This window comes from Mustela nivalis (assembly GCF_964662115.1).
Source record: "Mustela nivalis genome assembly, chromosome: 1".
Lineage (NCBI taxonomy): Eukaryota > Metazoa > Chordata > Mammalia > Carnivora > Mustelidae > Mustela > Mustela nivalis.
Window position 1 is genome coordinate 170,240,182 of NC_139020.1, and position 24,321 is coordinate 170,264,502.

Sequence of the window (24,321 nt, forward strand, 5' to 3'; positions counted from 1 at the left end):
CCTGCCAGCCCACAGTGGACACCCTGCTGGTGCTTATGGTACGGAAGATGATCGGAGAAGATGATCCTGACACGCAAAACAAGTGTCAGGAAGTACGACTGAACCCACAGACTTTAGAAAGGTCAGAGCAGGACTCTAATGCATGACCTTGTACTCGTCAAAGTCAAAAACCAGGCCAGCATCAGCTTCTTAATGAACAGGTACTTTGTCTGGTCAGCAGGGCTCCACAGTCGACCACCCCAGAGTGAGAGGCTGCTTACTTGCAAATGAAGCCACCGCTTTCGCACTTTCTCCTGGCATCTGTGTTCTCTGGGAAAAGCAGCTCAGGTCTGTGGAGCACGTCCACGAGCACAGATAACTCTGCCTGGACCAGGGGCCTTAGACGGTCCTCTAGAGCCGAGACGATGTCCTGGAACGGAAGTACAGCTTTGGTGAGCAGCTCAGGCCGAGGCTGACTACAGGAGTGTGAGAACATTCATTTCTGACCTCAAAAATGACCACAACCTAGGCTAGGTTAGAGCGTCGCTAATGCTGTCTGATATTTATCACAAATTATTAAACATTGCCCCAGGGGTATCTGAAGCCATAGCCCCTGACATGGAGAACGAGGTAAAAACAACACCCCCAGCCCTTCTATTGTGATGACCCTTATGCCACTCAAGGGGTCATTCCACATATTTTAAAATATGATGCAAAAAGTATACTCGACAACATAGAAAAATGACTACAATATGAATGCAAAAAAATGGTTAAACAATAGCATGTAGTATATGATCCGATTTTTTAGAAACAACATCAGGTGTTTCTAAATATTAGCAAAACATCACTACTGGTTTTTTCTGGGTGGTGGGATTGCAGGTGATTCCAATTTTCTTCCATAAATGGGTACTTGAGAATACAGTCAAATTACTTCCAATGAGCATGAATTATTCATATAATAAAAAGTCATACCAAAATGAGCACACAAATGAATGAACATGCTGTATCAACATGCTAAATACATGTACCCTGATAGCATGATGGTCTTCAAATGCAAAACACATAGCTGTAGGAGAGGAAAACAGAGAGAAGTTGAAAGAGCAGCAAAACCAACACAACAAACACCATATAAAGGCAAATGGCAGAAAACAGATGAGAAATTATCTTCAAAAGATGCTACAGTCTGCTGGATGGCTTGGTGACTCAGAACCTAACTAGAAGCCTTGCTAACTAAGATGGGAGCTGAGCACAGCATGATAGACAATAGAGGAAGGCCTAGTAAACCAAGGAGATTTTCAAGGGAAAGGTCACTTAAATGACCTTTAAGTCATTCAACGTAACTGTAGACCCAAATTTCATAGAGAATGGTCAATAAAGAATTGATTTAACTGTTACCCCAAAACTAAAACTAAAGAATGTGAATATTATTTATTTTATACTGAACAAAATTTATAATCACTCAATAATATTTAGGATGCATAAAGAATGCATGCATCGATCTAATTATTTTAGGGGGAAGGGTAATTTTTCCAGCAAGAGTACACTACAGTATCCCTTAATTCATACTGACATTCACAGCACAGTCAAAAAGAGGGTCATTTTTTTTTTTTTTAAATCTGTTTCTTCTTTGAAAGCACCCAAAGTTTTCTTCTTCAGTAGTTATCAGCCCTAACTCTGGCAAACCTTTGTCTATAGCATTTGCAGGGGGTTGAAGCAGTTCTTCAAAATCATATTCATAAAATCCTGCATCTTTTGCAAGGTTTGAACTTTACACTGCAATTGATTTGCATTGTATTGTCAAATGTTTAGCATTCAGCAATCGAGGAGAGGCCAACAGACAAGGATGGTGAAGCAATGGGTAGGGAAAGATGCTGGTGTTAAGTGAGGGGATGTCTCAATGGAGATTAATTATATAAGCAGTCAGGCTGCAAGTGAATGTTCTTATATTATGATAACTTCTGCTGTCCTAGGCAATCTTACACTACAGGGACTCAGACAATAAATCACGGCATAATGAGGATCCTTTCAGCCACTACTCAAGTCTTTATAACAAGCATTAGCTAGGCTTACATATTTTATTTTATTCCTCAAGAATATGCATAATAAATCTGGGAACTGGTGTGTTTGGCTGCAGATAATTTATTTAGTCTGAACAGTAAAAAATACTGTGCATTCAAACAATTATGAGTCTATAATATCCCTTCACTTTAAAAATACAGTGGAGTCAGGAAGCACTCTATTTGAATTAAATTACCTTCAAGACTGGGTCTGTCAGAGGAAGGGTGGAATTCTTTCCCTGACCTAAGAACACCTTCCTACTTCCCCAGCTCCATGGGCTTCCAGCCACACTAACCTTCCTTTGGTCTTCAATGCATCACATTCTGTCCCATAAAAAGTTCTTTTCATATGCATTACCCTCCCTTCTACTCCTTTCTTTAAGTAAGTCCTATATTCCTCTGATCTTGGTTCAAACATCACTCCTCAGCAAAGCCTAGGATCACCATCCCAGCTCTGGACAAGATGAGGTTCCTCAGCAGCTCTCCGTAGCACTACTCATTTGTGGTTTTCATCACCATTGCATTCTAGTGCCCACCATGAGTAGAGCTAATAAATGCGTCTGTAGGCTGGTTATATAACCTCACAGAGATTCATTATTACAGTCCTAACAGCAATGACAGTAAAAGTAATAATCATAATAGCAGCTGTCATCTTTCAGGTGCTCACTACACGCCAGGCTCTATCCTATGCCGTTTACATGAACTGTATTTTCCCAAAATGGCCACTGCAATATATCTTCTCTTGCACGTTCTCCTCACACTGCATCACTGACATTCATTCTGGTCTATGTCCCCTTCCCTTGAACCTCAGTGGACACCTGTGAGTGTCTTGACCAAGAGAATTTGACAAAAGTGATGCTATGTGTGCCCTAAAGTCATTACAGCTTTTGTTGTCTCTTTCTCTCTCTGAGATGCTGATCTTGGGACCCAGCCACCATGCTGCAAGCAAGCACCGACCACATGGGGAAACTGCATGGAGATGCTTCAGCTCACAACTCCAGCTGGAGGGGTCCCAACATCAATGGCCAAACATGTGCAAGATTCCAAGATGAGTCCAACCGCAGCTGCCTTCTCACTGCGACTACATTCAAGACCCTGAGCTAGCGAGCCAGCCAACCTAGGTAGGACAGCAGAAAAGAAGGAAATAATGGCTGTTGTGATTTGTTAAGCAAGCAAATGTGTTCCGATGATGGGAACAGGTTACCAGCCTTGTAATCCTTACATCCACCTCTTGAGGTAGGTGTTACTATTATCCTACTTCACAGATGGGAAAACCAAAGCACAGAGCAATAAAGTAACCTTTCCGAGGACACAGCATTTCTAAGAAATGGCATCAGGACTTGACCGCAGGCGCTGGCCTGAGATCATGCCCTTAACCACTGCAGGAGGCCCATCTGAAGTGTCTGAGAATCTCCGACAATGGCCCATGCACTTCCTGTAAGAGACTCCCTTAAAGAGCTTGCTAAAGGAAGGTGCTCATGTTAAGATGTATATTTAAGTGTTTCATATACCCCTAATACTCACTACTCTTCCCTTAATAAAGGGACAGCTCTCTTCCTAGGTGCTAAAAAAAAAAAAAAGTACAATCCAGGTAGAATTTAGGAACATTTTTATTTTCAGTTGGCTCAGTCTGATAGAAAACTCTTTTCTCGGCATTATCACACTAGTTTACCTGCTAAATCAAGAGGCTAAATATCCCAGGGTGATTTACAAAATAAAAAAAACATGGAGCCCTCATGCCCTTATTCTAAGTAGCCTTATGTAATACTTAAATATTCCTTCCTGGTAAGAGCAGAGTCCCCATTCTACATAAAGAAATCTGTACATCTATGAACCTTTACAGACCATGACTTTGTGAGGAGCTTTCCTCTTCCCAAGTAGCTTCCCAAGTAGACAGTCCTATGTCTGTTACGGTGCTTGACTATCTACTCACATGCCAACATCTCTCTATGGTCCATCTTGGTTTTTCTCTGGCTCATGGAAGCACTGCTGTGTGGGAACCACCTTAGACCTGGTTCAGGTTCACTCCTCTCTGGGTCAGGCATTACCTGCAATCTCTCAATGATATTCCGGTAGTCTCTAGAAGCCGCCAGAACAGAGTCTCTGCGAGCTGCATTGCGGGCAGTCAGCCGCCAGTTCATGGCAGTTTTCTGTACAATGTTGTGGGACTTCAGAAAGAGGTTGTTGACTTGGCTGTCCAGGTCCACAGGAATAGCGATGGCCCGGCTCTTAGCTACAGGGAAGAAAGATGACTTGTGAGACTCCAACTTGGGGAGGAGATGCCCCAAAGACAGACTTAACTCCCCCATCATCCTTCAGGCAGATTTTTCCGAGCCATAACATGTCACTTGCATGGCAATGAGTATGAACGCTGAGGAGCTCAAATGAATTTGACCATCCTTAGGTCAGCAATTTTCAGTGTGAATTCTTGGGGGCAGTAACTCTGAGGATTAACATGTTCTAAGGTCAAACTTTGGGCAAGTCAAAGTTAAACTTCATTGGGTTTCCCCAATGACTGGCATCCTAAGGTCTCTCTTGTGTTCATATATGTAAAGAATTATGAAGACAGGGAACTCATTTGGCTATTTTTCTAAAAATCCTCTATCGGTGGTATTCTATACAACAATCTACAAAATGCCAGTTTAAGCCAAACATAATACAAATGATGATATTTACAATAACATAAGCTATTCTTTCCATTTAGGCTCGTGTCTTCCCCTCTTAAACTCCAGTCTAATCATGAGGAAAAAAACAATCAAACCCACAGCAGGGATATTCTACAGGACACCTGACCAGCACTCTTCAAGACTGTTACTGTCATAAAAAACGAGGAAAGTCCAAGGTACTTTTGCAGCCCAGAGGAGACTACAAAGGCATCACAACTAAAAGCAACATGGGACCCTAGACTGAATCCTGGAACAGATGAAGGACATTGATGGAAAAAGTTGGGCCAAGTCTGGAGTTTATTTCATAGCAATGGGCCAATATCAGTTTTGTAGTTTTGACAAAAATATTCTGGTGTTGCAAGATGTTGACAGCAGGGGAAACTGGGTGAGGGGCATATGGGAACTCGTGTGTTCCCCTGGCAACCTTCCTATATGTCTAAAATTCATCCAAAATAAAAAGCGTAATTAAAGAAGGAAAATAACTACGACCAACAATCCTTTTTTTTTCATACGGAAAATCCAACAACCTCCAAAAAACAAGACAACAACCGCCAATCTTTAATGGTTCATATGACCAGAAGCAAAGAAGAGGTGCCATATTACCTGTATCTAACTGTAAAAACAAAGCTAGCACCCTGGAAGAAGCAATCTGAGAAGCAATTGTTTAAATCCAATTAAAAACAAAAACAAAAACACCTAGTGTGGGTTAAGGAACCATCAGCCAGCCAACGAATTTTAATAGTTTAATAAAACAAGTGAGAAATTTGGGGAAGAAGATAAGAATAATACAAAAAAAAAAAAAAAAACCACACACACACACACAAAACCAGGCTACACAGCATATAGTCAGATAGAAATAATGTACACCAGATACCCCCTTCTGAAGATAAACCATAAAAAACAGTGAACTTTGGTGTGATTTTAGTCAGGAGGAGGCATTCCCCAAGAGGCACATGTCTGAATTCCTGGGGGGCTGTGCTGTTTTCATGCCCTGCCACTTAAAAGACATCCCCTCCCTCTGTCTTTTCTCGTCAGTTTCAAGCCAATTAAAACATTTCATCTCCCTAATGAGCACTGACCTGGTCAGCTGGGCAACCTGCCTGAATTTTACTCAACAACTTTATGACACATAACCTTCTGAGGGCAGAATAGTGAATTCTGGGGATACTCCCTCAGAATCTTGGCTCTGGGGTATCACGTCATGACCCTATAACATACACACTTTCAAAAGCCTCATCTCTTCTTATGTAATAGAACTGCGTAGATAATAAAAAGATGCCAACACCTACCACGTGAGAGTCAAGGAAATCAGGATGGGAGGACTGACATCAGGTAAGTTACCCTAAGAGACAGCATCTGTATTTGCTGGGCAACTACTCAACAGTGCCGAGAACCTCACCTGTTTCTGCTGCTGCTCTCAAGGGATGGAAATCACTACTACAGGGAGAGAACTCTTCTTAAATTTAGGCACGCAGGGGAACTCCTTGCTTAACATTTATGAAGGGAAACAGGGCCAAGAAAGAGAGCCTGCTTAAGTCCGGGTGAAGGGAGCAGTAATTTTTAAGACTTCCTTTCAAAGCTGCCAGAGAGGTGACAAGTAAGGGGTGGGGAAGAGGGAATGGAGCACCATTTATCATTGAGTCAAAAGGGATCAGTGCACCATTTCTGAGAAAGGATGTTCCCTGGGCTTGTACTTCATAGGAAGAAAGTTTCCATACGGTCAAATACACTTACTGGAGTAAACAAATTCATTTCTTGCCTGAGAGATTTCCCAGAGCCTTCAATTAGCTTGTGTGCCCTGGGACTTGCCAAGAGTTGCCTCACACTGAACCATGCACTCTTACTTTTTCAAAGGCTAGCTTTCTTTGGGACTTACTGGCTCTTGACTTTGGAAGATGCTGGCTTGGTAGATGAAAGCAAGGGTTAGCAATCAAGATTCCCATTCCAGTTCTGCCTCTGCAACATCCTGCATGCAGAACTTCAGAAGAGCTATAACAAGCGCTTGAGAAATGGCTGTCTCTAGTACTGGCAGGGAGTTCATTTTCATCATGTTCAATCCAAACTGCACGATATCTTACCTACATCAGAGAGCACCCGGATACAGCTCTCCACGGAGGCTTTTTGGCTCGGCATCAACCAGTTGCAGTGGTAAACCCTGAACACGCCTTGCAGCAGTTGCACAAAGACCGGCTGGCGAGTCTGCAAGTAAGAGAGGCCGAGAGACGGGCAGTATGACGTTTCTGCAGATCACAGATATGCCCGTCAGAAACAGACATTGCATTGAATGGTGGGTTAAGAGTAATGGACCCTTTGCAAGAGTGAGAAGGGGGTGACCGGTTATTGGCAGGATTCTAGAAGTTGCCCAGCCTAAGGAAGAAAAAAATCAGAAGCATTTTAAGGGCATCTATAAACTTGATGCCAACTGAGTCTGACCAGAAGAACAAACCATGGAATTAATGTGAAAACTGGTATTACTGTCTGGTTACTAACAGGCAGTATGACGTCAGGCAAACTACCTCATGTTGCTGAGCTTTTTTTTCTTCTTTTTTTAATATTTTATTTATTGCTTTGAAAGAGGGACAGTTCACAAGTAGGCAAGGGGGGTGGGGTGGGGGGGAAAGCAGGCTCCCCGCGGAGCAGAGAGCCTGATGAGGGACTAGATCCCAGAACCCTGAGATCATGACCTCAGCCAAAGGCAGAGGCTTAACCCAACTGAGCCATCCATGTCTCTGAGCTTTAACTTCACCTAATATATAAAATATAAAATATATCAAATAAGTGGACTGAGGCAGATTAACCCAAAGTTCCTTCCAGATGTTATTTCCTATAAGCAGAACCTCTACTTTTAACCAGAAAAAACAAACTGATGAGTGGATCTCACCAAGAATGTTTACTTATTTGTAGCAGTGTCTTCAGTGATATCAACAGCAGACAGTTCGGATGGTTACTCATTAGAAGTATTCATTTACTACAGATGAGTTAATGATATGGTAGAATCTATTCCTAGGACGGTACAAATGTGTACTCTTTTTATTAAAGTAATAGAACTCCAACATTTACTTCCTCAGTTTGACAGTGCTTTCTGAATGCATTTCAAAGTTATATTATGGTCTCCACCCAAAGCTACCTGGGTCATGGTAGCTTTGACCTGCAAGGCAAACTTCACTGTGTACAGTGAGCTACTCCATGGGATTTCAGTCTGGGGAAAGAGGACTTACATAGCCCCTCCAAAACACAGTGGGAGTTAATATAGCAAAGAAAAAAAGCATTAAAAAACTCTAGAAAGGTTTCTGAGATAGAAGAAAAACAACAGAAAGTGCTGGGGTAAGGGGGAAGAAACTCTATTAGAAGAAAGTACAACAGGTCAATAAAAATTCAGAACCTCTTCTATGAACAATGTTCAGGTAACTTACACTTATTAGGTGCCACATTTGGGGACTCAACTAACAATCCTGTGGCAAACAAACTGCCTTAATGCTATACATACAAAATGGAGGCCCAGAAAGCTTAAAAGAAAGTTCACCGAAGAACGGACAAGTGGTGGCAGAGCAGTGAGTCAACGTCAGAGCTCTCTGACGCCAACAACTTGTGCTCTTTCAACCAAGGTCACCTGCAAACCGGGATCTCACTGCTTTCTTCAGGAAGTACTTTCTGTGCCACATGCCAAGGCCTAAGGGCTTTTTGCCTCTCACTGAACCCTCACCAAGACCCAGAGAAGTCAACATCCACCCCACTGGCTAGAGTTGTGATGAGAACCCAACACCCAAATTCAAAGAGTATCTCTGAATTCAAAATTCAAAAAGTATCTTTGACTAAATTAATTCAATGGAACCAGTGTTTATTAGGCTCTGTTCTTCTGACCTCTGGAAAAACAAAAAATGAATTGGCCAGAATAGGTTCCATTAGGCATCACTTCACTTGACCTCATGGCTGCCCAACACCTTCTACATATAATCTTCCCTGTTCTTGGGTCCTGAAGCCCTGCTTGTTCCTTGAATCCTATCCTACGTGCGGACAGAGTGAAGTGAAAACCTTCCTCTGGCTTCTGGAGTATCTTGTCTCTAACTATTTGTGCTGTGCCCAGTCCCTTCTAGTAAACCATTTCATTTTCTGGGCCACGACTTCAAGGAGCCAATGTATAAATTTGGATTCTGCCACTCCATTCTCCTGAGTCTCACCGATTCATTTACTTACTCAATGAGTCAGCAACTACTAGGTTCCAAGCACAAAGCGAGGCACAGGGACAGAGCAGGGTCACAGACAACTGGGCACCTAAGACATAACCACGTCCTTCTTACTGTAGCTGACAGTCTAGCAGGGAAAAGCACCAGTTCTTATTCACTAAGCCTCTCCTACACACCAGGCATTATGCTAGATGTCTCATAAAACATTATTTCTTGTGCTCACAATAACCTGTATGGCGGATACTACATTTCTACTTCAAATGCAAGCCAAGAGGTTCGGAAGTTCAGTGGCCAAGGCAAGTCCACAGAGCCAGTAAGGGACAGAGTGAGGATTTGAGACCAGCTTTATCCTGCTCTAAAGCCTCCAAAATTCTATTCTTCCTCTTTGGATCCCATAGTTCCAGCTGCTCCCTGGACATTCCACGGGCAACATAAATGCAACACAGCCAAACCCAAATTCACCATTTCCCTTCCTCATGTTTGGGCTGAATGAAAAGAAGGAAACAAACAACAACAAAAAATAAATAAGGAAGGAAGCCAGGAAGGAAGTAAAAATCTAGCTGGGGAAATGAGGCATATGCTTCTCAGCATATAAACAAAATAAAACAGACTATGAGAGATCCAAAGATAATATTCCTTGAAAATAAATGTCCTAGAAATTCATAAGCTACCCCTTAAAAAACAAAGCTAAAACCACTTTAGATTCTGTATTCTAAGTATATATAGACTATCTGGGTATTGCTAGGAACTTATAACATTTATATTGAAGATTCATCTCTCTGACAAGTCTGGCTTATTAGGTGGTCCAAAAATTGGCTTCAGAGTAAGGCAGTATGAGGAGACAGGAGTGACCAAAATAGAAAACCAAAACTCAAGTTCCTGTTTAATGGTTTTCCAATTAATGTGACTGATTTACTTTGACATTTTGGTTTTGTAATACTGTTTCACAATCTATAGGAGAATGGGCATTGCTGTGGTGATTGTCACTTGAAATTACAAAAGAAGCAAGTCTAATCTTAGTAACCAAAGCATCTTCCCTAGCTGGCTCTCTGTGTAATAGTACTTGGTGAGGAGCATGTTCTGGTCTCTAGGAACTCATGTGCTTGGGATCCAACCAGTTTCTGCTCCCTAATTACTCATGAACAAGTACAGACATTTGAAAGGCAATCCTTCTAACTCTGGGATACTTTCACTTAACTGCTAGCTTTTATAGCTATTTCTAATTAAACAGAAGGTTACCAGTAGTCCCAAGGAAAGGTATCTCAATAAAAAAATTCTATAATTCAACTTTTTGCATCAGAAAGAAGCAGGCTAAAATCATGATTATGCCACCTAATGGCTGTGACCCTGACTGAGCACGGTAATTAAACTTTCTGAGCCTCAGTTTACACAGCTGAAAATGGGAAAAGTATTATCTACCTCATGGGCTGTATTAGACTCATACGAACTCTTTGCATATTAATGAACTATAGCAGTATCTAATTAATGCATCAGGGAATATTACACTGACCAAGAATCATCCTTCCCTTAGAGCATTTACCTTCATTAGGATTATGTCTATACTCCAGCAACCCTGGGCCACCCATCAACCCCAGGACAGGCTCTATCTCCTCCTACGACAAGGAGGGTATTTCTCTTCTGACTGCTGGAGATCAAGATTAGATTTTATCCTGCAGCAAGACTCACACAGCGGTTAACCCAGATTTACGTTATAAAGAGAAGGATGATTTTTTTCCAAGTCAAAGAATGACACCATCCCCCAGATCCATGGATTCCTACCTTTGGACCTGGTGGGAATCGTGACAGGGGGCCATGATGGTACACAGTCCCAGGAGTGCCACGCATGAAGGCGTGCATACACCCGCAGGGCCGGGCCATGCAGCAGCACCCCTGGCTGGCTGCACGACTTCTCACACTAGCCCCTCACCAAGTCGGGTAAACTCCAGGAGCACATTTGGGAGATAGAATCGAGATCTCCAAATGTGTTTTTAAGAAGCATTAATAACAGGGGAGCACCTATCTGAAAGCTGCGTCTCCTTCTTCTAAGATTAGAGGGGAGGAATCAACAAGAAGGAAGGGGGAAGAAAAAGCATCTTAAGGGGCTAAAAATCAAAAACCAATAGAATCATCTGGTTTAGGACAACATCCTTAGGTGCTTCTTTAGTCAAGGGACCCCCCCCCCTCAGCAGGAAAAGCACCTTGTCCGAAAGCTCTGCAGAATGGCTCACAGACAGCGGCTCACTGCCAAATCCCGGCGGACAGCCACCGCCCAAGTTCAGCTGTGAATGCCCTGCCCTTGCCCTTCTTACCTGCAGCGTCGTGCTCTGGTCCGAGAAGGGAGAACTGAAGAAAGTGGTGACGATGCTCATGACAATTTCAGTAACATACTTCTCCAAAATGGAGTCTGCGTGTTTCCGGTCACTGGTGTTGTTACAGGCCTGCAAGGCAATTGGACGTTTCAGACATGGCACCAAAACCTGCAGGTCAGTTGTAGGATTAAGAAATCTGGGGCCACTACTGCCGATTACCCCCTTAACAAATGAAAGGGAAAGGCTTGCAGGTTGATACATCTCCCTCTTAGGAATTACAGTAGTAACAACAGTAAGTCATGCAGGAAGAGAAGCTAATCCACTCAGACATCACACAGAGACACACAAAACCGGGATGGCACCTAGAGGGCCATTGCTTCCCAATTCCTAGCCATGTGTGGCAAATCTAAAACCTTTAAAAGGCAGCTTAAGGCATAGTCACTACAGTTATCTATACTGTCCCCTAAAAGCAAATTTGTCTTCCTGGTGAAGCCACTCATCTCTTGTCAGCTATGGTTTCCTATCCATGTAATCAAGAGAATCAAATACATCAGTGAGGTCCATTGTGTGTGATGCTCTCCAAACCTACAAACTTTCACACATTCTTTCATTCAGTAGAAAAGTTAATATAAAGTTGTCACATCACTATGTTGTACAATGGAACTAATGTCACATTGTGTGTCAACTAGACTTCAATTTTTAAAAAGTTAAGGATATGCAATGCTGTTGAAAGTAGTGGGCTGTAAATCAGAGTCACGGACTCTAAGTTTTGGGGTAAGGAGAGACTTCAGATTTTACTTACATTCTACTTAATTATGCTGCTTAAAATAAGATCAGACATTTAGAGGCACTGGTTTAGAAAATACATGCTTAAAAATCAAGTTTTATGGGGTGCCTGGGTGGCTCAGTGGGTTAAAGCCTCTGCCTTTGGATCAGGTCATGACCCCAGGGTCCTGGGATTGAGCCCCGCATCGGGCTCTCTGCTCGGCAGGGAGCCTGCTTCCTCCTCTCTCTCTGCCTGTCTCTCTGCCTACTTGTGTCTGTCAATAAATAAATAAATAAATAATCTTTTTAAAAAATCAAGTTTTATTACCAAATTCGTTACTTACACAGTTTGGGACATTAACATTACTTATAAAAATTTATGAAGGGCAAAAAAGAATCAAGTTTTATTAACTAACTACCATGTTCTAAGCTTAATTCTGAGCAGTCTGTAGACAGATTCAGAAAATGAAATTAGCAACTGATTTTACATTTCTGAATAATGTAATGTAGAGGTCAGCAAAATTAAGGGCTGGTGGCTGCTTTTATAAATAAAGTTTTATTGGAACACAGCCATGCCCACATGTATACATATTGTCATGGCTGCTTTCAAACTACCAAGGCAGAGTTGTGATACAGAACAGATGGCTCACCAAGCGGAACGTTTTAATATCTGGTCCTTTATGGAAAACTTTGCTCAGCCTGATTCAAAAAAAGAAAGAAAGAAAAAAAGAAAAAACAAAAAAACAAAAAAACAAAGCAGGGGTCCCTGGGTGGCTCAGTCAGTAAAGCCTCTGACTCTTGACTCCACTCAGGTCTTGCTCTCAGGGTCATGAGTTCAAGCCCCACATTGGGCTCCACACTGGATATAGTCTATTTTAAAAAAAAAAATTTTTTTTTAAGCATAAAATAAAAATAAAACAAAACATGCCTTTCTTTCCAATCTCTAAAACCCAGATTTATGGGATTAAAAGAGACTAGGAGGAATTTGACATTTAAAAAATATATATATGTGATACCAATACCTGAGTACTATTAAATAAAGTCCTCAATTGGGAAGAAAACAAGTTCCTATAGGTTCCTTGTCTTACACTGATAACTGTACATTCAAGCAGAAATTATCATAGTCTAGGACTCTAGAGTGCACTTTTCTTTTCAACACGTATCCGAAATTAAGGTTCATCTTACAATTATTCTCTCTTGGTTGCCACCACCTCTCCCCTAAATCCACCATCACAAAACTTCTAGTGTATCTATGGTGTGCCTTGTCAGGCTGTAGGTCTTGCAGCCTTAAGATTAATGTTAAGCTTCGAGCAAAACCAAATCAAGAGTATGAAGCCCAGTTCAATGGCTGGTCAGGAAAGCAGATCCAAAGGGAAGTGCTTCGCAGGATCCTCGACACCAGATGGAAGGAGAGAAATGCTCAAGCTTAGGACAGTGTCCTTCAAGGAGACATAGTGTCAAGGAAAAGAAAACTTTTAAATCTGATTGTATTATGTCTCAGATTTAAAAAAAAAGATTTTATTTATTTATTGGACAGAGAACGAGAGATCATAAGCAGGCAGAGAGGCAGGCAGAGAGAGAAGGGGAAGCAGGCTCCCCACTGAGCAGAGAGTCTGATGTGGAGCTCGATACCAGGACCCGAAGACCATGATCTGAGCCAAAGGCAGAGGCTTAACCCAGTGAGCCACCCAGATGCCCCATGTCTCAGATTATTATTCACAGATCAATCCATAAAGGATGAAGTGAAAAGCAGAAATGACCCATCTTCCCTGACACATGACACATAAAATCTATTCTCTGTTAGGAGTAAAAGGTAGAAAGGAATGAGACATATGCGAGGCCAAGAAACACATCTGCCTCCCTGTGCCACACATTAATGAGTTGAAATTATGTGGCTATTTTTCTTACGCCTGCATAAGGATGTCCAGACACACTCATACACACACACTTGCGCTCTGCTGCTCAGTTCCAGAGAGCCTTACCCTGCAGATGTCTACAAGGAAATTCTCAAACAATTTCCACATGTGATTGCTGGTGTAAATCTCCTTCATTTCCACCTCCGTATCCACATAGCAGTGATTAAGGAAGTTAATGTATGCAATTTTAACCTGAAGACGGAAACAGACTTCTATGAAAAACTGATTTGGTATACATGGAATAAGAGAAACGCAAATCAAAACTATGTCAGAACACTCTTTTCACCTATCAGATAAGAGTCCAGAAGTCTAAGTAGACAAGGCTGTGAGAAAAAGGCAATCTTGTCATTTCCTCCTTCACGAGAATCACCAGTTATTATCATCTCATTATAGTCTCATAAGCCTGTTAAACAGCCATGCAGGGCAATTACAGAACATCCACACAATAAAATTTTTATGTAACTATAAAAAAGGAATGTGGAATCTCTTTATGAATTTATACAAAAGGAAGAACAGTGTATCCAGAATGTCACCTTTTGTATTAAAAAAATTAAATAAATGGGGGAATGAAGAACATATATTTATATTTGTTTATATGCAGAATTCTAGACGATGCACAAGAACATAATAAATGATTTTCTGTGGGGTGGGAGGGAGTAGATTAGGAGACTTTTCATAGTTTACTCCTTGATAGTCTCTGCTATTTGAACTTCTCAAAAAAATTATCTAAAAACATACTAGCATATATATGATACATACTATATATACTGTATACAAATATATGTATATTTAGTTTAAGATAAAAATTAAGAGTATATATTTTAAACATATAAAGCCAAACTATATTCTGGATGATCCACTGTTTTTCTGTCATTTTTGTTACCAGCCAATATATATGAACAAGAAAATGGACAGCTTGGAAGGAATCATTTTCAAAATCGAACTGTTATTTATTATGGGTGGTAGATTTTCGTATTGCTTACCTGTAGTTCCTCAATATTTTATAATTGTCATTATTGTTATAATACAGATTTTCATTTTAAAGAATAAACTTGCAGAATCGGGTCTTCCGTGCCCATGAACCATATCTCAACCCATTCAATCTCATTTTTTCAGACATTCATTCAAAGGGGATTCAAAGAATCCTCTTTGCTCAACAGGCTGTTATTAGTTACCAAGAACAGAAGCACAGCAGCAGATTCCCACGGTTCTCAAGGAGACCGCAGGAAAGACTAACATCCCCTCCCCGACGAGCTTTATGCACAAAATCAGCATTCGAGAAAATGTTGTTTCCACCAACTGAGACCTCACTATGAAATGAGCTGCAGGTCTCAGCACTGTGAGGTCTCGTGTGGGCCGGCAACAGCTCCACACGCCACACGCAGAGGCATGAGAAAGGCTCACTCACCTCGGGGATGCAGTCCTCGTGGGTCACGACGCGGACGATGTCATCCAGCGGGAGCAGGGAGTTGCACTTGATCTCCGTGTAGACGTTTTTGCCCTCAGTGCACACGGCCAAGAGCTCCACCAGGTGGATGTGATACATGAGAGGGCTGTTCTCGTCCATCCGGTCCCTCTCTGACCTCATCATCTGGATCAGGGTCTGGAAAGAGGCTCTGTCGTTGTAGAACACGAGGACGTCTTCTCCCGAATTAACCAGCTATAAAAAGAACAGGGCTTGTTTATATGACAGGCTTGCGGAGGTGGGGACATCATTGAAAAAATATCTACTTGCAGAGGAGGAGAGCTGCTTTGTCAGCTTTTGCTTTCCAAAACCAGTCTCACCTTTATTACTAAACTCATCTAAATTTCATTCACTTCTATTAATCAATAACTAAAAATCTGCAGCAGCAGCACTTTAATCGACAGATACAGGTATATGACAGTGGCCTTAAACAAAACTACCAGGGGAAGAGAAAGTCTGCAGAACCACATTCATGTACCCAGTGGAAATGAAGATTGCAAGCTTGCATGTGGATTTCCAAACCTAATATTTAGGCTATGATTTTTCTTTTCAAAAATGTTTCCATTGGGGCACCTGGGTGGCTCAGTGGGTTAAAGCCTCTGCCTTCGGCTCAGGTCATGATCTCAGGGTCCTGGGGTCGAGCCTCATGTCGGGCTCTCTGCTTGGCGGGGTGCCTGCTTCCTCCTCTCTCTCTGCCTGCCTCTCTGCCTACTTGTGATCTCTGTCTGTCAAATAAATAACTAAAACCTTAAAAAAAATAGTTTCCATCTTTTTTATGCTTGAGAAGTAGTATCCGTTTTACAACTCTTTCATATACTGCCTCCTCTCTTCACAATGATCAATTATCCACTTCTTACTAAGGTATGTCTTCCTTTCAATACTGCTTCAAAGTATCAGGGCATTCCTACTTATAACTTGCCCCCAGGACTGTGTGTGTGGCTTCTCATTAGTTCGCTTAATAGTAAATCAATTTCAGGAAATACAGAAGGTCCAAAAAGGGCTGGCACAGAAGTCAAAATACATATAGTCCATAATATCTGCATAATAACAACTCACTTCTGTCAGCTCTAATTAGGTGCCAGATACCACGACCAACACTCCACATGGATCTAACCTCCCTGTGCCTCAGTTTTGCCCATAAAACTGAGGACGAAATTGATACCTAACTCATGGTGCTGCGTCCTGTAGATGAGACAAATGATTATATGCAAATTGCTTAGAACCTTGACTAGAGTAGGGCAGCCTTCCAATAATGTTAGCTCCTATTGTCACCGTCGTTTCCCTGAGCTGGCATGTCAGCTTCTTGGCTGAATACCACCGTGCCTTCATTTTATAGGAAGGCACACTGAGGGTTGGCAAGTCATCAGGTCACTGTGCCAATAAAGTAGTATAGCTTACACTCACATCCCAGGTCAAGTCAATTCTTTTAAACATACTACACTACCTTCCCCTGGAACCCTGTTTCTTATTAAATGGGAATTATAAATCCAAATGTTAAATGGATTTACTTGATATTTCATTTTTATTTTTCAACAGGTGGGAAGATTCAACTGAGTCTATTTGAACACAGGTGTGGCAGAGGGCCTTCCCGGTCAGACAGCATCCCATGTGGCCCTGACTGCCCACAGACAACCCAGTGGGACTTTGTCCCAATTCCACTGACCAGCTTCTTCTTGTGAATCAGCAAGCAACAATTTTTCTAGCTAGTTAAGCGAATAATTAAAGAAACTGTCATATAATCCACAGGAATGTAGGCTGTTCTGGCTCAGTGGTTTCTATCTATATTTAATCTCTATTCTTTGTAATTTTTGTTCAATATTCCTATTTTTTTCTCCTCTCAGAAGAATCTGAGCCAAAATGCCTTAAAATAAATAGATATGCTGCTATGAAAAAGTCAGATCAGACTCTCACTTCTACATACAATTTAAGCTCACAAATACACACCACAATTACGTTTTGTCCATTTATGTGGCTCCAGGAGAGGGTGCCAGTTCGTACAGAGAGCAAGAATTTAAAAATTTGCCAGAAACTCTAGATGAAGGTATATAGAAACAAACAGCTGTCACCTCAGCCATGACCATGTCTTGGCACTTTTTGATGAATTTCCCTTCTGCCTTGACGATCGTCTGCAAGAATTTTATGTACTGGACGTTTCGACCATGGGTCTCAATGCAGTGAACAAAATGCTGGACAACCCGCTCATTGATCTCACTGCAGAGCTGGAAATTGTTCATGAAGATGTGCTGCATGGTGACCGCCTCCAGGATCTGGCACAAGCGTGAGGGCAGGAGCACAGGGAAATGGTCAAAAGGTGGACAGAGCGGAGTCAAGTGAGAAAGAGAGTCTAGCAGTATGCACAGAGAGAAGCGTTGAAACCCACAAAGACACCTTTCTCCTTTCTCACTTCTGTACTGCCTTCTTTTGTTAAGTTGTAATAAACCCACGGAAAGGGAAACGAATCACTTGTCTCCAGCTCAGTGAACTACAGCAGAAACCCCAGCACCCACGTCCAGAAACGAAAGGCCTCACCCCGCCATTTAATTCATTTTGATTTCTGCAACTACAGATTAGTTTTGCCCGCTGTCAAGTCTCATGTACTCCCTTCCTGTCTGGTTTCTTTTACTCAACAGTCCAACGGCAACGTTCTCAACATGCTGTTGTGTGTTTCAGTAGTCTGTTCGTGGTCACTGCTATGGAAGTTCCATGGCCTGGATAAACCACCAGGTGCTTCTCTGTTCTATTGCTGATGGGCATTTGGGGGCGGATCCGGTTTCAGTACCAAGTAGTAACACTACTCTTAGCACCAATAGTGCTGCTCTGAGCATTCCGGAACGTGTCTTCTGCTAAGCTTTAATATACGTGCATTTCTGTTGGGTTTCCACCCAAGAGTAGAATTGCTGGGTTGCGAAGTACAAGCGTTTGGCTTGAGACAGAACTTGCCAACAGCTTTCAAAAGATGTTAACAATTTCCATTCTACACTAGAGCTTTTCCATACCCAAGTTGGGTTACAGTGTTGTTGGTCTCTTTGGTTTTTGTCATACTTTGTTGTGCAAATCTTAGCTAATTTACACTTCTCTGATGATCACTTTGCCTCATTTACTGGCTATCGGGATTTCTTCTATGGATGATTTCATTATAAACTTTTTTTTAACCTATTTTTAAAAATAGGTCATCCTTTGGATTATGGACATTGGGGAGGGTATGTGAGTGTGGTGAAATGTTTAAGCCTGATGATTCACAGACCTGTACCCCGGGCATATAATACATTATATGCTAATAAAAATAATTTTAAAAAATGGGTTGCCCTTTTCCTTATGGACTTTTTTTGAGTTGGTTATATATTCTAGATAGGAATTCTTTATTGGACACATGTAATGCAAATGTCTTCTCCCTGTCTCTGGTTTGCCTCTGGAGGATCTTAATAATGTCATTTGGTGAATAGAAGTTTTTAAAGAAGTCTGGTTTACTGATATTTTCCTTTGTAATTAATGCTGCTTGTATCCTATGTAAGAAAATTTCACTTTCCACTAGGTCATCAAGATATTTTCGTGTTATCTTCTAGAAGATTTATTTTCTATTTTTTACCCAGTTAAGTTTTATGTTTGGTGTGAGGTAGGGGGCTCTAAACTTTTTATCCTTTTTCCTTTCTTTCCCCATACATAACAAAGAGGAAGTATTACCCCTCAACCTTCCAGTCTTCTCCTCCAAAGCTCTAGGGGTACTAATGAACGAGTGAGTGTGCGTGTATTTACAAGGATATCCTTTGTAGAATTATTTACAAAGTCAAGAATTAGACATTGCCTCAATGTCCACTAATATGATAATGGTTTTTAAAATGTTACAGCCATACTATGCAACACCATGTAGCCATCACAACTTCTCATCAAAAATGAGAAAAATTTATGTGGCTATGACTTGCAAAAACAGCCATAGTATTAAGTGAAAAAAGCAAAATGCAAAATATAGAGTACGTCACCATTTTTCTTTAAAAAACTGCACAATACATACTTTCAAAACATATCTGACAAACTAAGATAGGACAGTTATGTTTTATATGAATAAACCATGTATTTGTATATATCTAATGTATTATATTATGTACACAGAAAACTTTATGCATGACCTCAGGAGGATGTGGCTAGAGACTGACAATCAGCAACTCTCTAGGGCTAAAATTTGATGTAATAAAGAATGTTAGGGAAAAAATATATCTTACCTTACCCTATCACTTCCTCCTCCCTTTCCCTGCTTTCTCCCCTAAAAAGATGGGGAGTGTTTATGTCCTCCCGAGAGTTGGTCCAAATGTTCCTTTTAGAATGAATGTTGCATTATAACAAGTCCCTGTGGTCACCACAGCAAAAGAACAAGTTGTTCCTCTTACTGCTTCCTGCCCTCCCCTCACAGATTTCCAGACATGCCTGAGGTCTTACCCCTGGGTTGAGAAACAGGTTTATGTGTTTGTGTAGCAAGGCTTGATTCTGCTGGTTGCCTGCACAGAAATTCTGCAGGAATTCGTGAGCCAGCCTCATTATCTCCTGCATCTTGGTATCTTCAGCCTGTGTGGAAGGAGGCAGATGAATAATAGGTTGAAAACAGGGCTACGCTGTGGACAAAAGGTCAGCAGGTGACAGCACCTACCTTTCCGCCAGGAGACCCAGTTCTAGGACACGCTGAAGGCCTGTTTGTGTAAAAATACGGGGGTGCTGCACTGATGACACTGCAAAGAAGCCTGTAACTAATTCTACTGTCCTACGTTCTCTGCCACTAGCCACAAGCAGACACAAAAAGAATTTATTTGGGAAAAGTAGAATACAGAGTGGAAACCATTTCTAACAATGCCCCAAATTTCTGAACGCACCCCCAATCCTGAGAGCAGAGTGACAGCACAGCAACAGCCGACTGCGTCACTGCTGGTGAACCCACACCGCCCCAGCTCTCGGGCTCACCCTGTTTCATCTGCCGAACGTAAGCATGCATTAGAGCTCTTGGCAGGAGAGAACATGTCAGAGTAGAAATCTCTTTAGATTATAAACTTGGGCAAATACACCTGCCGTAATCCTGTCCTTGTCACCTCAGCCTCAGCATTTAACCCAAGAGTTAGTTTTCCCACCTGCAAAATGGGGATAATACCTGCCCCAGGCACTTCACACAGCTGATTATGTGATTCTCATTTCCTACCGTAAAAACACACACTCGGTGTTCTTTAAGCATTAGATGCCCCGTGATAAGACAACTGATTACACCCTACTTCCATTCTACCCAATTCTAAACAATCCAACCTTTAATCTAATAAAAATGAAGGAGAATGAAATGGAATCATCCGTCTTATTTGTACAGTCAACAGTAACCTCCCTAAGTCGTCTCACTTATATGACCTCTTTCGAGCAGCCAGGAGCCTAACAGTTAAGAAGGCAAGCCCTAAAATCTGACTGCTTAGGGCTTATGCAGATCTACCACTCCCTAGCCATGTACTTAAGCATTCAGGGTCTTTGTCTCCTCCTCTGTGAAATGGAGGCAACAAAAATGCACACTTCGTATGGTTGTCATGAAGATTCAGCGCAAAATCCATGTCAAGTGCTGAGACCGTTATCACACCATCAACGTTAGCTACTGGTTCTGGTCTAGACCCGGGGTCAGACAGATACTTTGGGTTTTGTGGGTCAAAAAGCAAAAGAGAGAACATTTTGCAGGTACCACTAAGACTGTAACTATTGAAAAATAGAACAATCATTCTTAGCTAATATGCTGTATAAAAACAGGTGGTGGGCTGGATTTGGTTCATGTCTGCAGTTGGCTCCCCCTGATCTAGATAATAATCCTGGGAGAAAACAGGACACATCTGGGCAGAACAACTTACAGAAGGAATCTGAGCTACCAGCTTTAACAATCAAAAATGGGCAAGGTTAAGAGGAGTCCCATACAACAGAGTGGATATTAACGTTTGTCTCTCATTAACAGAGAAAGTGGCATGCCTTCCAGCTCTAAGAAATCAGAGGCCTTGGGACAGAGAGACACTGCTGGCCGGCAGCCGTAACCTCAAACAGTCCTGCACTCTTTCACTTCTTTGCTAAAAGGAGAATCTGCTGGGGCTCACAGAAACTAAAAACTTCATCATTTGAAATGGATTTTTACAAGGCAGGTAAGCTCTAAAGACATCACATAACAAGAGCGCATCTGTAGGAATTCCTCCATTGTTCTCCCACACTGGGATATCTGCACTCATGGAGTAACACACACACACACACACACACACACACACACACACACACACACACACAATGTTTTCCCACCAATTCAGGTTACCTGTTCAGGTTACCAATTCAGGTTTTAGCAACCACATCAGGTTACCTGTTTTTTTTCCATTAACACTACTCTACGAAGGCATGTATGTTTTCAAGGAAACTGAGGATATTAGGAGGCAAAGACAAGGCCAGCAAATTACCTCCTCATACTCTGTACACACAGCAAGGTAAATCAGCTTGCTGGTTCTAGCCTAAATGCCAGTCAAGTGAGGATGACATGCACACTTGTGCTAATGTCAGGTTAGTTAAGTTCCTGACCTCTTGGAGGGATTAAGCTTACACCTTATAGGTGGCTACTGAAAGGTTGATGAGCCTGAATCCTGTGGCCCCTGTGACTGTGGTGGTGGCCTCTGCCAAGAACTTCCTTGAGCACAGGCAGCTGGTGCAGCAAACAAGATCTGGGCCCCACAACTGAGCAGTGCTGGCTCTGTCATGTTGCTGCACTATGGAGAGAACGTATCGAACTTCTGGTGACAGCCTTTTCATCTAAAGTGGGGCTCCGAAAAGTATGACCTGTCTCATGCACTGTCTTAAGGAGATCAAGTGAACGAGTGAACAAAAGGACCTAGTGCAGCCCCCGGCGAGCACAAGCAGTGAGGCTTCTTCAGGCAACTCAATGCCAGCAAGGTTTTCTGGCAGTCACTGGTAAAATCAAGAGGCAGAAGTCCATGCCCTCGGGCTCTAAACTTCCCCAAGCCTCAGTCTCCTCATCTGTGAAGTGGAAACACCATGACAATGGCACTGGATTGTGGAAGCGAAGGGACAGGGCTTTCACAAATGCCCTGACAGGCTGCACAGTGCCAAGCACCATTACCCTGCTTCCCTAAATCCTATCACTGTCAATGACAAATGCTGGCACGAAAGGATGGGACAGAGTGTATAACTTCTCATGAGAGAAAGAGGACTTAGAGTAGCATATACGATAGACCCAAATACTTGGCCAGATGTCAGCACGCTACTGAGGACCTCCAAAGTGGGCAAGCCCCACGTTCCCACATGCATTTAGAAACCTGTAGGGCTTAAACTGCCTGCAGGGCATTTGCAGAGGATGCTGGAGAGCACAAGCCCGTGCGCAGAGCTCCGTCTAGCCAACCTTCACATCCAGCGTGGTGTGGGAGCAAGGCGAGAATCAACGGGCTCCTGCTTAGAATCTAAGAACTGGAGGCAGGTTACGGGTGATTTCACTTTATGAAGCTGTTAGTTTCATACGAGTGACCTACAAGCGCCTCACACTCAGCTCATCACATCGGCTTCATGTCTTCACCAATACCACCAAGCAATAAGGGCTGAGGAAAACATGGGGACCCGCCGCCCTCTGGGGAGGGGGACTGGCTCACCTTCTCGTAGGGGATCTGCAGCAGCTCCAGCACCACGGCATGCGCGCCCATGTTCCGCAGAAGCCGCTGCTGCTGCTTCCTGCTTTTCCTCACGGACGCACTCTCCTGGACACAGAGTTTGCTGAGGCGGATCAGAATCTATCCGAGAGAGAGATCCCAAGTTTGTACCTCTGACCAAATCTCAGCTGTGAGCTCCAGGGTCCAACACGGTGACAACAGGCAATAACGGTGTATGTACATGCGAAATTTGCTGAAGCAAATCCTAAGTGTTCTCACCGCCTCCAAAGAGCTTACTCTGTGAGGTGATGCATATGTTAATGGACTTGGCTGTGGTCGTCATCCCACAGAGTATATCTATCCAATTATGGCATGTCATGTTTTAGTGAGATTATAATTTTTGTTTTGGGTCAATTATGCCTCAATAAAGCCAGACAAAATGAAAGAAATCAACCTCCAAAAACTAGAAAGCACAACTGAGAAAAAAAAAAAAAAAAACGTAGGTGCTGGTCATGGGCAGGGAGGCAGAAGTGATCACAGCATATTAAAACACCCAAAATGAGGGAGATCATGTTCTAATACGCAGTATTCTTGTTAATCATATGAAGCTGAATCTCCATGTGGCTAAGAACATGCCCTTCCAGAGGATGCAGTGGATTAAGGCTTCAACCCAAAGTGGGATAATTTCAGAAAGATCTCCTAAAATGATGAGACTCAGCATCATTGCCAGGGACTCGAGAAGAGTGTGCTCTGTGGGTAAAAAACCCACAAAGCTCCCAACCTCCCAACTTTGAACCACCTTATGCAAAGATCTCTAAAGAGCTAGAGCCCTCAGGTGGACACTATGTGCCAGCTGCTGAGATGGAATTCTGATGGTTTTATCAATTAATCCTCTGGTCAGTTATAACCCCTCAGAAATACACGTGTTAGCTGCATCAATCAAAAGTGAGAAAACTGAGGATAAGTTAAAAAAAAAAGTGGCAGAGGATGATTCGAACCAAGACCTGACCCTAAAACCCATACATACCATGTATGTAACCTCTGCAAGCTTCTTTCGCCCTGTGAAACTTTACATGAAGGAAAAAGCTGAAGTGTTTGCACCTTCAACCTCACTATCACAGACCGTAGCTCCTAGGAGAGGAAAGCAGGCAGGAGGGCCACTTACCTCTTTTACCACCCTGTAGTTGTAGCTGCTGGTGCTCTCATGCTTTTGTGGCTTGTTATTCCCGTCCTAGAGACCAAAATAAACGTAAGTGTGGTTTGTTTGGCCCTTGGGCAATAGTCTGTTCATTCGGCTTGGCATCGGCGTTTAGGAAGCAATGAGAATTTGGCAGTTTTCCTAT

The 24,321-nt window shown here is 42.3% G+C and overlaps 1 protein-coding gene across 10 annotated transcripts in view; it reads right to left on the reverse strand.

Annotated features, from left to right (window-relative positions):
* ITPR1 (inositol 1,4,5-trisphosphate receptor type 1) overlaps positions 1-24,321 on the reverse strand; it is a 327,977-nt gene that overhangs the window by 129,329 nt on the left and 174,327 nt on the right. For all 10 annotated transcript variants that reach the window (XM_082728673.1, XM_082728677.1, XM_082728669.1 and 7 more), the window contains 10 exons: positions 24,144-24,209; positions 22,982-23,119; positions 19,773-19,898; positions 17,408-17,608; positions 15,285-15,536; positions 13,943-14,068; positions 11,196-11,324; positions 6,781-6,901; positions 4,085-4,269; positions 261-409 (listed from right to left, as the gene is read on the reverse strand). In XM_082728673.1, the coding sequence (XP_082584799.1) occupies positions 261-409; positions 4,085-4,269; positions 6,781-6,901; positions 11,196-11,324; positions 13,943-14,068; positions 15,285-15,536; positions 17,408-17,608; positions 19,773-19,898; positions 22,982-23,119; positions 24,144-24,209 (1,493 nt within the window). The remainder of the gene's footprint in view (positions 1-260; positions 410-4,084; positions 4,270-6,780; positions 6,902-11,195; positions 11,325-13,942; positions 14,069-15,284; positions 15,537-17,407; positions 17,609-19,772; positions 19,899-22,981; positions 23,120-24,143; positions 24,210-24,321) is intronic.